The sequence below is a fragment of the Anser cygnoides genome, chromosome 1 (assembly GCF_040182565.1).
Source record: "Anser cygnoides isolate HZ-2024a breed goose chromosome 1, Taihu_goose_T2T_genome, whole genome shotgun sequence".
NCBI classification, from domain to species: Eukaryota; Metazoa; Chordata; class Aves; order Anseriformes; family Anatidae; genus Anser; species Anser cygnoides.
The window spans coordinates 140,199,256-140,213,819 of NC_089873.1; the positions used below are offsets into that span (position 1 = coordinate 140,199,256).

The 14,564-nt window shown below is 39.2% G+C and overlaps 1 protein-coding gene across 2 annotated transcripts in view; it reads left to right on the forward strand.

The window, feature by feature from the left end:
* OCA2 (OCA2 melanosomal transmembrane protein) overlaps window positions 1-14,564 on the forward strand; it is a 205,757-nt gene that overhangs the window by 96,851 nt on the left and 94,342 nt on the right. For both annotated transcript variants that reach the window (XM_013180616.3, XM_013180617.3), the window contains exon 15: window positions 291-423. In XM_013180616.3, the coding sequence (XP_013036070.1) occupies window positions 291-423 (133 nt within the window). The remainder of the gene's footprint in view (window positions 1-290; window positions 424-14,564) is intronic.

Sequence of the window (14,564 nt, forward strand, 5' to 3'; positions counted from 1 at the left end):
GAAGTTAAAGTCATGAAAGTAAATTATTTTTTCTTTTAAAATCTGTTTTAGGAACACTGAATGCATTTCAGAATAACTCCTAACATTTTTTTTGAGTTCTCTGAACTAAATTGTAATGTTGCTTGTCTCCTTGAAACAGATGAAATACAGTGTATACTGTACTTGGAACTGATTTTATTGCTTTCTATTTATTATTGATTGCTAAAGTGCATATAGTTGAATACTTTTCCCTGTAGGTATTATAGGAAAATAACTGATTTTTTAATTTAGGTTTTCATTTTTATTTCCAGGGATTGGATTTTGCAGCCTTCACAGGACATATGTTTGTTGGTATCTGCCTTGTTGTTCTGGTCTCCTTTCCTTTTCTCAGACTTCTTTACTGGAACAAAAAACTTTACAATAAGGAGCCGAGTGAAATTGTTGGTAAGTATGAGCGTGAAAACATTTTAATAAACACTACTTTAATAGGAATGTGTGTTAAGCAGGGACTGATTAGTGCCTACTACAATGTTGTCCTCAGAGGAAAGTGCCCCTTCACCTTCAGTCTCTGAATATTAAATTTTAAGATTTGGTTTTTAATTGTGATATTTTCTGACTTCCAGAAATATATATTTTTCTTGATGCTAAGCTTGAGGTATTGACATGAATAATTACATACCTTTCAAAATTTATGGGGATAACTTGCATCATTTATAACCAAAGGCTTGAATACAGGAGTGTTCTGTATCACAATAGGTACCATCTGCTCATGGTGCTCAGTTCACAGCTTTGTTTTAGATATATGCCAGGTTTCCCTTATGAGAGTGCACTGATGTATTCCCTCACTGCTGGTTTCTCTCACTGGATTTTTTTCAGCAATATTTTCCTGGTCTGCAGTCAGTGCAGAATGTTTCTTCAAGGCTAGAAGAATTTTTCCAGCTTTCCTCTGTGGCTTTTCCAAATTTAGCTTTCTCTGGAGTATAATTTCTGTAATTTAGTACGACTAAGTGTATTTCTTTTTATATTGCTTACTTCCGTAGTTTCTAGAAGTCTTGGTAATGCTGTTCCACTGGCCTTTACAATAGCTGTTGAGTATGTCAGTCCCTTTTTGTCTTTGTGGTTTTATGTCTTTCTGTTTGGTGGTTTTGAAGTTTTCATAATTGTTCTCAGGCTTCTGTTTGAGTGGTGAAACTTAATAACACCCAAATGTCTATAATTTCTTTATGAGGTGAGAAATGATTCATAAAGTATAATTTCTTAATGGGCTTTGTACTACAAAGATAGCTGAGTATAACTGTTTCTTCTCCAGGAGTGAAGGTTTTTCATTTTTCTTGCTGTAGACTTGGGATCCAGGCTACCATAGACCATGTGAATGAACTGTGAATGTGGGGTCTGTTTAGCATGGTGAGGACAGATTTTGATAAGGCTGATATAACTTGGCTTCATTTATAACCCATGGAGGAAGATAAGCCCTTCTAAAGCATAATATAGCAGTCTACAATGGAACAGATATATCACATCCCAGAAAGTTTATGACTCTCCTTTGAGTTTAAAGGGAGTCCAAGGTGATTGAGTGGTAGAGATCTTCACAATAGGTGCCTAATTTAGATGAGTACCGCTTGTAGTGTCTTGCCTTGGCACAGGGAAAACTAGTTTAAGGAGTATTAAAAAGACAGAAACAACAGTCCTCTCTCCTCAGTGGTTGTACCCTGTCTCTTGAATCTCATCCGTAAGAAAGCTCAGACAGAGACTTTGCCACCTGGGAAGTTGGCTTTTGTGCAGATATTTGGTTTTGAGGGACTGAGAGGCAATGGCCACAAACTGAAGCACAGGAAGTTACAGCTGAATATGAGAGGGCACTTTTTTACTGTGAGGGTGACAGAGCACTGGCACAGGTTGCCCAGAGAGGTTGTGGAGTCTCCTTCTCTGGAGATATTCAAAACCTGCCTGGATGCCATCCTGCACAATGTGCTCTAGGTTATCCTGCTCAGCAGGGGTGTTGAACTAGATGATCTTCAGAGGTCCCTTCCAACCTCAACCGTTCTGCGATTCTGTGACTGCAGTGCCCATTCAGCACAAGGTGCTCTCAGCCTATCTGTTCACAGCTCTAGGGGCCAAAGTCCAGCTCAGTGTTTAGAAGAAAAGAGTTTTTGGTGTGTTCTGCCTAACAGTTTTCTAAGAAAATTAAAGAAAATTTTCTTTCTGTTCGTTTGCTTGGTATGAGATACACATTTTCATTACTGTGCTATTGTACAACGGATGATGCTTTCTGCACCCTTAGAAATTTGATCCTGAGAGCAAGAGAAATAAAGCAATGAGGTCAGTCTCTAAAATGCCTAAATATTTCTCTGTGACACCACAAAATAAGATTTTTTTTTTTTGGAAATGCCACTGAGAATCTTATTTTCCTAACTTCTCATACTGGAGAAGGTGCTGCAAGAAGTTTTCCTCACCTGGTAAATAAATCTATTGACCATGTAATTCTGGGTCAAAGAGAGAAAATATTTTATTTGCTGGTAGACAAAACGCTAAGACAATTCTGGCTCACCTGTATATACTACATCAGTATACATTCAAAAAGCTCAATTTTTATCTTGGGAGCCAGGAATGCCTTTAGAGGAAATGAGTAACTCAATGAAAATTGGTGGTGCTAACGTGCAGAAAAGGATGTTCTCCTCACTTAGCCACAGATATGCCTCAAATTTGTCCTCTTGAAATACTTAAAGTTGAGTTTTGCCTTATGGGAAGACACCATTGCTGAAAATAATGCATAATCTGAACATGTAGGCAATTGGCTCATATTCCTATTGCTCACTCTCTTCTGTACCAAAATGCTGAAGTGCACATTCCCACCTGTTCTACACAGGACTCAAGAATGACAATCCTTTGTGGATGAGATCACCTCTGGGAGAGGAATTATCATTTTGTTAAGGAGAAAAGGAACCCTTGCAACCTATCAGATATAGCCATTTGTAATTATGCATCATTATAAAAAGTGATTACTTTTCTTTGTTGCTTGGAAGTATATTTTTAAAATCTTTGGTATTCAGCATTTTTTTGTAACTTGCCAACTTTCTTATTTAAAGAGAATTAATTTACTTTTATTCATTTCTTATTTTCTAATAAAAATCATAGCTTTTTGGACCTTTACATGAATAACTAGACTTATATACTTCAATTATCTTTAAAAATGCCACCTTGCAAAGTGTCCTGAGATAAGTAATATCTGCAGTCAGAAAATTCATTTTACCAACTGTGAGAAATTTTGCTCCTAACATAACAGCATTATTTTGTGAATACACATTTTAGAAGATAGAATTATTTTTCTTTCATCTATAAAATTTAAAACATGCTTTTTAATTTTTTTTTTAGAAACCAAGTACACATAATCACTGTTGGGTTACCTTGAATAGCACAATTTATTCACTTAGATAGCATCTTTGTGAATGAAACACTGTACGGAGGCTAACATATTTCAATTCATCTCCCAGTAATCATTGCTACTTGCGGCTTAGTATGTTCAGATATAGCAGCCTTATAATCAGTATACCATGTACCCTTTCTCATAATCAGCATCTCTGTTGCTGCAAAGCTAATCAGTAGCCGTTCAATTAGAACAAATGCTAAAGCAGTATTCCTTCTATTGAAATTTTCAGTGAAATGGGAAGAGAAAGCGACAAACACAGCCTCTATTAATAGGTAGCTGGAGCAATTTGGATTTGCAGAAGGAGCACAATGTGTTCCAAGGTGTTTTCAGAGGTCCTTCCATTTCAGATGGCAATGATTCTGTGATAACTTGAAATGGCTTGTTTGAAGCAGCTGCTTTAATCAGCTAAATTTCTGCCTTCCGTTATTCTGCCCCCGATTAGCAATTAAACAAGATATGTGACACTTGTATTATTCTCCTAAGATTTTTTTCAGTCTTCCTTGTGCTTTAAGATTATTCTGTTGTTTTGGGCTACATTGAGGAAGGATAAGCACTAATTTTAAGAACAAACAGTGCAGTTACTCTGATAATACATTGGCAGATTGATTTCAATGCAGTGTGTTACCAGTGTCTATAAGTTGCTGGCTTTGGTCTGAGCTGTAGCACTTGTGCAGAAAGAAAAACACACATTTCTTCCCCAGTAGGACCATTTACCTGCAGTGCCTTGAAGCGTGGCATATTACAACAGAAAAAAAAAGAATCTGAAGAACTCAACCATGAAGGAGATAAATTCTTTTTAAGAATGAAGGGATATCATGAGGAATTTTTTGAGTGTGACTTTCAGCTGATAAACCTGCACCTTTTTCTGTGTTGTTGAAAAAGATGCTAGGACTGGGGTAGGCTGCTATGAAGTTTTAAAAGGTATATATACTGTTTCCCAATAGAATAAATAAGGCAAAATAACAGTATATGAGTGACAGAGGAATTAATGTTGCTGTTCTTCCCCCTCTCCCTCACATTCCCAAAACATCTTCTTACTTGAAATCAAAGTTTTTACAACCTCTAAGGGTTAACCTAACATTACTTAGTCCCTGGGAAGCAGGAAAATATGCTGTTATTTCTCAGTTATGAGGCTGTGGAGCTGTGGACCTCAGTGCTTTGGAAGATCCTTTTCCCCAGGACACTGGTTGACGTGTGGTTTGGTGACAAGTATTATCCTTGACATTTTTTGCCAAAGAAGAACTTACTGTGATGACTGATTTGGCACCAGCTTCCAATTTCTTCTGTGTTGCTTGCTCCAGTTCTTGATTGTTTTGCTTGTTGAAAGAGAGACCCACTGTTGAAACAGGAGGGGTGATGATAGGAGAGGGGGGAGCATGTTTATTCTCTATGTAGCTCACTGTCTGCAGCAGCTGGGAAAATAATGCTGTGGTAGTAGGATAGTATGCAAAACCTACAGCAGAAGGAATTTTCTAATTAATCACAGTCATGTGTAAAGCGCTTAATGTGTGAAAAAACACGAGACTGTTTCCCTCAACGTGAAACGTGGTAACCAGATGAGTGAGCAAATCTGTTTCTTCTTCCATGTGGAGCTTTGCAGCTGCTTCTATAAAGGAAGAACTTAGAAAGGAGGAGGAAACAAACAAACAAACAAAAAAACAGGCACGATACTAGCAGAAAATAGGTAGAATCTTTTGAATGGAAAAAGAGAAAAGAATAGGGGAGGGATAACTGAGGGCTGTCAGATGTGCAACTGATAGGACTGTGCTGGCTGCATACCCAAGATGTCCAGATGTTGTTCCTGGATGTAGAGTAAGTGTTGCTTACATCAGGCCTCGTTTCGCATGAAACTGTCCAAAGGATGACACAGCTAGGAGGAAAGTCAAGACAGAAGGGAAGATGGAACTGAAAAACCTGTTTAGCACTTAAAGTCTGCTGAATTTCTCCGGGTCCCATAGTAGCATAGGCATAATCAGCTGTAACTGTAGCTAACCACAAGGTATAGCTAACCACAAGGTGTAGCCCAGTGTTGTAATTACTTTGTTCATGTGAACCCCCTTGCCTGTTGCAGCCCTGAGGTGTCTGCCTTGGGGAACAAACCCCAGGGCACGTGGTTGTGGTTTAACAGCTTTTGTGTTTTATTATGGCATGAGATGTCCTGCCTGCTGCTGGAAGAAGTCATGAAGTTTCCCTTCCTCTCTGTACCAGGCTGTCATGGCCTGTGACGCTAGCCTGGGCTTCCATGTAGGCGCAGGTTGATCCTAGGCCTGTCAAGCACACTCAAGCTATAATTCTTTTGTGATAATCATTCAAACAGATTCATAGTTTCTTTCTGGCCTTGAGACATAGTTTGTCAGTCAAAGTTTGTCAGTAGGCACCTAAAAGTGCTGATAACAGGAAATTTAAAAAATGATTTAGTCACATCAGTTGTGTCAAATAAATGTGTGTTTAAATTTTGTATTTTGCTAGGTTTTGGGGCACTTGTAGGATCTCTCCCCCTGTCATTACCCCAGTTCACTCTAGGGACCACTTCCAAAGATGGTTGTTACAAGACCACAGGTTTGGCTTCCAGAGTGCTACGCAGTCCTCCAACGCTACCCTGGTTGCCTCTGCATCCTCTAGCACTGTTGTGTACCTTCATGCTCTGGCCTGAAGGGTGGCGTACAACCTTTTGGTTTAATGCTGGTGAAGAACTACTATAATGACTTGCAAGACAACCCCAATGCTATTTTTGGACATTTTCAAATGAAAAAAGCCCCCATATAATAATAATAATGTCCAGGGTCACAGGGACACTGCAGGGACACAGGTTATAAGGTGTCATGAAGCATCATTGCAGCTTTGTGTGATGTTTTTCCTCAGGGGCAAAGAACGATATTTAGCCCTATTTTAGTTAGTAAGGTATTTGTAACAGTGGGGACCATTTCATGCTAGAATCACTGAGAGGTAAGTTATGTACCGAGCTGGATAAAATACATCAGTAAATCTCTGTTCTGTGGTGTGCCTGTACCTATGTAGGTATTAACTGCCAGTAAAGCACTATTGGTGTTTTAACATGGCTGTTAAAAGCAGTGGGCTGGCTTACTTGGAAGTTGGTTCAGGTGAGGAATTCAACAGTCAGATTATGCAGAGAATAATGTCCAAAGAAAGGAATATTTTAAAATGCTTTCAAGCATTCAACTTCAACTCCAAGCTAGATCTAGCTAGCAGTTTTGCAACATACATTGCACTCTACAGTCCTCACCCAAGATGTGAAATTTGTCACAACTTCTTGTGAATTTCTTTTTCAATCAGTTATGATTAAAATTAGATTAGGAAATGTTTCTCACCCCTAGAATTGATTTTTCTGCTCCAAATCAAAGCATGGAAGAGAGAGATCAGCCTGTCTGTGTGTACATCAGCATGTTCCCTTGAGCTTCAGAATAAAAACTGAGTGATTTGATATGAAGGATACATGAATACTTCAAACTTTATCCTCTTTGACATTATAGGTAAAGTATTTTGAGCTTGCTCACACTCTCTCTTTAATCCCAATGTGTGGGAAGCATTTTTAAATCTTGAAGAACAGTGTGGAATAGGAAAACATTTATTTTTTTCTTCTCTGCAATCCAGTTGTATATATTAACAATGAATACTTAATAATTTAGCTTTCCTACTGTAGTGTATAGCATGCTAAGCTAAAAGATGTAACTTTCTTACAAATTATGTTGGAATATAAGACCATGTACTTCTTGTACATTTTATGTCTTTTAAACAGTGGTAAAACTTTCAATTTCAAAGAAAGTAGTCTTATGGTCCCTGTGGACCTGTCTACTCCTGTTTCAGCAATACAGTTCGATCCACCAGGGGTCATGGTTTTATGTTTGAAAATGTAACAAAAAATAATCTTTTATTATTTTCACCTTTAATAGCTCTTCTATAATCAGGAATAAAAATAATTGTAGTTATTTACTTTACATGTATTCAAGATTTTCATATTTTTTTAAAGACTTCAAAACATTTTATGTTTAAAATCCTTGTATGTGTCCTTTACATTCCTTTATAGTTGATGGATTATTTCCCTTGGAAAGAGGAAAATGTTGATCTGTCTTTTCTTGTTTTTTAAGTGATAAAAATGATATTCTGACATTGCAGAATAAGGGAAATATGACAATTGCATATTATTTGCCTAGCGCATTGATAATGCAGTCGTCAGAAGAAGGTTGCTGTAATATTACTTTACCTGCCTTATTCAGAAAGAAAGTATAATACAGTGGTATTTTGAATCAATAGAGCAGCACTTCACAATTTTATTATATACATTTTTCATTGAAGGATTCAGTACAGAAAAATCTCAGATGAGAGGTAAAAATTTAGGAAGCGATACCTTCAGTTTCTTTTACAGCACTTGTCCCCCTAGATTTTTGTGTGCATACCACAACAGCGGAACAATAGTACAGATACACATTTACCAGGAAGGCCTGGGATTTCATTAACAGTGCTTTTTGATATACTATGACAAAATTTTCACTTTGCTCTGATGGTGCTGAAGCTCCTAAGATATTCCTAGTATACAGTGCTACATATTATGTTAATTTAGTACGTGCCCTGTATCATTTTGCTGCAAAGAACTTTCACTGTGATGACTCTTCACAAAAAAGTATAATCTTGACATTTTAAAATTATTTTTGCCATTTTTATGTATCAAAGCTGAATGAGCTGAACTTATTAGTAACCATTTCTTACACTTAAACCAGTAGCAAAAATATATGCTAGTTCTGAAGTGAGCTTATTTTGTTCTTCATTTTGCCCTTAGATGAAGCATTATCTTTTTTATCTTTTGGATTATGAGAGGTATCCTCTTGAGGCTGTATCTTTTCATGGTTCTTTTCCCTTAATAGGACTCGGGGAATACCATCTTTCAGTCTTTGCTTGCAGCACTTTTTTTTCCCCTGGTATTGAAATGACCTCAGCAGTTGTTTGGTTTACTGCAAAATGTTTTATGATTGGAGTTTATCTGTCCACTTCTAAAAAAAGGATAGTGAGTTGAACAGAGTTTTTTTTTTTCTTTTAAATTATGGGATGGTTGTACTTTAATGGAAAACATTGGCTAAATTGGTTTTTAATTGCTAAGTCTTGCAGTCTGAGTTAAAATGTCTTGATAGAGAGTAAACAGGAATTATTTTTATAGATTTCAGACCAGATGACTTTTCTTCTGAAATAAACTGTACTGGGATTTTAGATAAATTTTAGGCTGAAAATACTTTATTCTTTACTTCCTACGACCCTCTGTCATTCTCAAGCAGAAGAGATTATTGTGATAATATTGGGCAAGTGCTTATGGTACACATGGAGCCTAAACATACTCATACTTCTGCTTTTGAAAGATGGGGAAATAAAGCAGAGGAAATTAAGGGGCAAATCCAAAATGACTGAAATAATGTTGCATCTCTAAGTCAGAGAACAGAGCATATATTTCCTGAGACCCCATCCCTCGTTCAGTAAGAAACCAGCTGGAGAGTAATGTATGTCTTTTTCAACTACCTTGAAACACTGTGAGAGATCTAACTCTTTTTAATATCTGCAGATCACTCCGAGTGTTATGTTACCATCATAAAGGTGTTGAATTGACTACCCTCTTATAAAATGTAGTGGTGAGCTTGTAGTGTTTTGCTGAAATTCCTCATGCTTCTTTCAGTAGTTAAAATTACAGGGGACAATCCAAAGCACAATGAGGAAAATCCATTTCAGTTTTTAAGAAAGATGCTTGCTGTTTTTCTTCTTTTTTAACAGCCTGGCTCCCATGGCTGTTGCTGTCTGCCCTAGCTTGCCCAGAAGAAAACCCTACAGAGGTGGTTTAAAAGTGTGGCACAATCTGAAATGCTGTGCAGTTTTCTGCCTGGGCTTCAGCTGCTTTATTGCAGGGACGAGGGTCTCTTGTACTTCTTGTGCCATGGCTGCAATCCCATGCAGAGCATCTGAACATGTCCTAGGTGCTTCAGTGACCAAATGGGGCCCCAGCAGTCTGAAAGCTGATATAAATCTTCTATATCACTTTATGCAGCACTGTGCAGATTTCTTGCATTCCTTTGCAAGTATTTAGCTGAATCAGGCAAAGTGTGTTTTGCTGCAGTTTTGAAGACCCTGCAATATTCATGCCTCTGCTTACCTCTATCCACATGACTAATAAACTGTCCTACTCAATGGAATAAAGACAAGGACATTTCATATACATATATATATATTTATTTATTTTTCTTTCCAGAATTAGAGCTTATGCTCATCTCCTCTGGGGGGGTGCTGCCTCCAGGAAAGATGTGTCAGTTGTAGAGCTTGAAATTCCTCAAGGAAAATTCTTTCCACACTTGGACTTCACCTTTCTAACTTAGTTTCTGTGCTTTTAAAATGGAGATGACATTTACTTACACTCTAATAATTCTGAGAAGATAAATTACATTATATCAGGGATTTTAAAATTTACCTAAAGTTATAGATATTAGTATTGCTAGATTAAGCTGTAATTCGTAGTACTTAATTTATTTTTCAGTTAACATTTAAACAGAGGTATCCTTGTTCTAAGAAATTAACTAAGAAAAATAATTGTTTTACTGGAAAAAGTTAAGCTACAATATCATGTGGAGAAAAAAATGCTTTCAGAGGAACATGCTTTGCATTTTGTTAGTCACAGCCCCAAATTGTCTTGCTTGCAAAAAGGTAGATAATATATTTAGTGCACTTGCAGGTTAAAAACTGTCATTTTATGATAATTCTTATCATCTCGTCAAGATTGGTCATGCTCTTCTGAGTATCTTCAATTAACAAGACTGTCCTCTTCAGATTCTGAGACTGGGAATTAATTACACTCAGTTTTGAGAGTGTCGTCTTTGTTATTGGCAGTCAGGTGGGAGGGAAGGTATGATTAAGTGAAAATCAGTCTGACTATTAGTTGCTGCACTGCAGAAAGAATATGCGTTTTTGGTGAAACATAATGGTTTCTAAAATGCAGAAAATCTTACCTAAATGTCACAGCTCAGGTCTGTAGCTGATGTTCTGTTAATTTCAATGAGTCCAGGACTTCAAGCCTGTTCTTTCCATGGTGAAATATGCTAAATGACAAAAACGGGGGGGGGGACATGTGGCCTGGGAAGAGTACAGGGCTGCTTCCCGGATGTGCAGGGGTGGGATCAGGAAAGCCAAGACATGGGTAGAACTGAGCTTGGCAAGGGATGCAAAAAATAACAAGAAGGGAATCTATAGGTACGTTTGCCAGAAAAGAAAGGCCAAGGAGAGTGTTCCCCCTCTGATAAAGGAGAAGGGAGAACTGGTAACAACAGACATGTAGAAGGCTGAGGGACTCATCAAATTCTTTCCCTCAGTCTTCACTGACAGTCAGGCTTCCCACATCTCTCATTTTCCTGAACCTGTAGGTGAGGGCTTGGGGGGCAAAGTCATAGACTGGAATCATAGAATGGCTTGGGTTGGAAGGGACCTTAAAGATCATCATGTTTCAAACCCCAAATCCCTCCCACTGTAAGCAAAGAGCAGGTTTGAGACCACCTGATGAAACTGAACAGGTACAAGTCTATGGGGCCCAATGTCATGCATCCCAGGGCCCTGAAGGAATTGGCTGATGTAGTTGCCAAACCTCTCTCTGTCATATTTGAAAAGTCTTGGAAGTTAGGTGAAGTCCCTGGTGACTGGAAAAAGGGAAACATCTTTCCCATTTTTAAAAAGGATAGAAAGGAGGACCTGGGGAACTACAGAATGGTGCGCCTCACCTCTGTGCCTGGAAAGACCATGGGAAAGATCCTCCTGGAAGCAATGTTAAGGCACATGCAAGACAAGCAGGTGATCTAAGACAACCAGCATGGCTTCACCAAGGGCAAATTGTGCCTGACGATTCTGGTGGCCTTCTATGATGGAGTGAATGCATCAGTTAACAGGGGAGGACTGACCAATGTCATCTACCTGGACTTCTGTAAGGCCTTTGACACAGTCCTACATGATATCCTGATCTCCAAATTGGAGAGAGATGGATTTGAAAGGTGGACCATTCAGTGGATAAGGAGTTGGCTTGAAGGTCACACACAGAGGGTGGTGGTCAATGGCTCTATGTCCAAGTGAAGGCTGGTGATGAGTAGCGTCCCTCAGGGGTCTGTCTTGGGATCGTAAATGTTTTAGATCTTTAACAGCGACAGACAATGGGACTGAGAGCACCCTCAGCAAATTTGCAAATGACAGTAAGCTGAGTGGTGCAGTTGATACAACAGAAGGAAGGCATGCCATCCAAAGGGACCTGGACAAGCTTGAGAAGTGGGAAAAAGTATGTAAAACAACAACAAGAAAAAGTGTAGAAAAGTGTGTAGAATCTAATGAGGTTCTACAGGTCTAAGTGCAAGGTGCTGCACCTGGCTCAGGGCAATCCCAGACATGAGCAGAGACTGGGAGAAGAACTCATTGAGAGCAGACCTGCAGAGAAGGACTTGGGGGTTCTGGTGGACAAAAAGCTTGAAATGAGCCAGCAGTGCGTGCTTGCAGCCCAAAAGGCCAACTGCATCCTGGGCTGCATCAACAGGGGAATGGTCAGCAGGTTGAGAGAGGTGATCGTTCCCGACTGCTCTACCACTTGGAGTCCTGCATGCAGGTCTGGAGCCCCCAGCACATGAAGGATGTTGATCTGTCAGAGCAGGTCCAGAGGAGGACCACGCATGTGATCAGAGGGCTGGAGCACCTCTGCTATGAAGAAAGTCTGAGAGAACTGGGGCTGTTCAGCCTACAGAAGAGAAGGCTCTGGGGAGACCTCGCTGTGGCCTTCCAATACTTATAGGGGGCTTATAAAAAAAAACAAACACAAAACAACAAACCAAAACAAAAAAAGAGAGCAACTTTTTGCTCAGGCAGATAATGATAGGACAAGGGGTAATGGTTTTAAATGAAAAGAGGGGAGATGTAAACTAGATGTTAGGAGGAAATTCTTCACTTAGAGGGTGGTGAGGCCCTGGAACAGGTTTCCCAGAGAAGCTGTGGATGCCCCATCCCTGGAGGTGTTCAAGACCAGTCTGGATGGGACCCTGGGCGATCTGATCTAGTGGGCGACATCCCTTCCCATGGCTGGGGGGTTGGAACTGGATGATCTTTAAGATTCCTTCCAACCCAAGCCGTTCTAGGATCCTATGGACAAAACAGATTAGCAGCATAAGGATTGCATATTTGCTGATCCTTTTTTTAATCCAAGAGATGAGACAAAAATATTATTTTCTTGTTGGAAATGGACTTTCTAGCAAAAAAAAAAAGATGTCTGTGAAAAACCAATGCTAGGTATACTTCTGTAGTACCTTGTGGACTTCATGAATGCACCATTTTCACAAAGACTTTTTGGTATCATAATGGGATAATAAATTGATGGTAGGCTGAGCCACAGTAAGGTTAACCCTGCAAAAAACATGCAGACTGGGTTTTCTTGGATGAGTGAGTGGAGTCAGCGTGCCCTGCTGTAACATGACCATCATGTACCATCTGAGGAGGGGATGGGAACTTATGGAAATGGGGTATGAGACCTTCTCACTCAGGGCCAGACAAATGCTGCCCTTCTACTGCTTTATCCATAGTTTCAAAGTAATTGATAAGAACCTGAAGCTGCCACAAACTCTTATTGCTCATGTTAACACATTATGTCATAAAAGATCAGTTGTTCCCAAACTGTGCAGGTTGCTACCCAAGTGGGTTTGCAGACCTGAGATGGGAGGACTAGATAAAGGCCCAAAGGTTTCTGGTTGTGTTCAGTGTTCTCAATGACCTCAAGGGTATTGCATTATATTTCCTTCACAACAAAAACTACTGCTAACACACACATATATATACATATATATAGCACCTAGTGCCATAAAACACAATTACAATAAAAATGTACCTGAAACTGAAATAGGAAGAACTTTCTGTTAGAAAGTTTTGTTAAAAATTTCAAAAAACTCTTCAGAAATTATTGGCATAAATGGAGTAGCAGTGTAAAAGATGTATTGACTCTTCTGATTTTTGCAGGTCATGTTGCTCTGAAGTAAATTTCACAACAGCTCAGATGTTTACATGCTTGGGATGTTTAGAAAACTAAAGAGTCTGAACAATAAAGCATGCACTTACTGTACATAAAGGCAAGATCAAAGCCATGTGAAAACACGTATTTTTTAACATAGGTGAGACTTTTCTGAGCCTGGAGACTAGCCCCAAGCACTTCAGACATGGAGCAGGAATGCGCAACCCATCTGAGCTGCTTTCTGCTCTGTGGTTTTGTTTGTGGCACAGATACAGCGATGCTAGCTGTCCCTTTCCAAAAGAATGAAGTTAAAGACTCTGTGTGAAAATTCCCACTGGGCATCTGCATCTCATTTAGAGGATGAAAGATTCAACTTTCTTCCATCAGCAAAATCCTTGGTGACATTTCAGTTGGAAAGGATGAGAGGAAATGTTGTGGCAGGATGAACAGACGATTGTGAACAGACATGGAGAGAGAATTTTTACAAGGGCAAGTAGCTATAGGACAAGTGATAGTGATAACGGTTTTTAAACTGAAAGAGGACAGATTTAGAGCAGATGTTCAGAAGAAATTCTCCACTACGATGGTGGTGGGGCACTGGAACTGGCTGCCCAGATTTGTGGAAGCCCCATCCCTGGAGGTGTTCAAAGCCAGGCTGGATGGGGCTTTGGGCTTTTTGACCTGGTCTGGTGAGAGCCATCGCAGGGCAGGTTGGAATTAGATGGTCTTTAAGATGCCTTCCAACCCAAACCATTGTTTGATCCTATGATCAGAAAAGGTGTTGCAGCAAAGACAGCCCATCAGAAGCAGAATAGCAAGCTGGATAATTATGCTTCATGAGCATTTGCCAGAGGAAAAGAACAAACAAAAACCATACTCTCTCTCTTGAACTGATGACGAGAGACAGTTTATAAGCCACAGTCTATTGAACTTAAAAATGTTATGAGAGAACAGAACAAAAAGGACTGTTCACCTGTTGAGGGGGATTTTCCCCCTTCATATGCTTAAATTAAATACAGAAGTTTCTATTTCATTTAGTCTAAGGCAACTTGAAGGGTGGTAGGAATATTTCTTTTACCCTGAAGAATTCAGGAAGGTTTTTCAAATGAAAAAATTCCACCATTTCTAAGGTTTAAAATATGTTTTTTG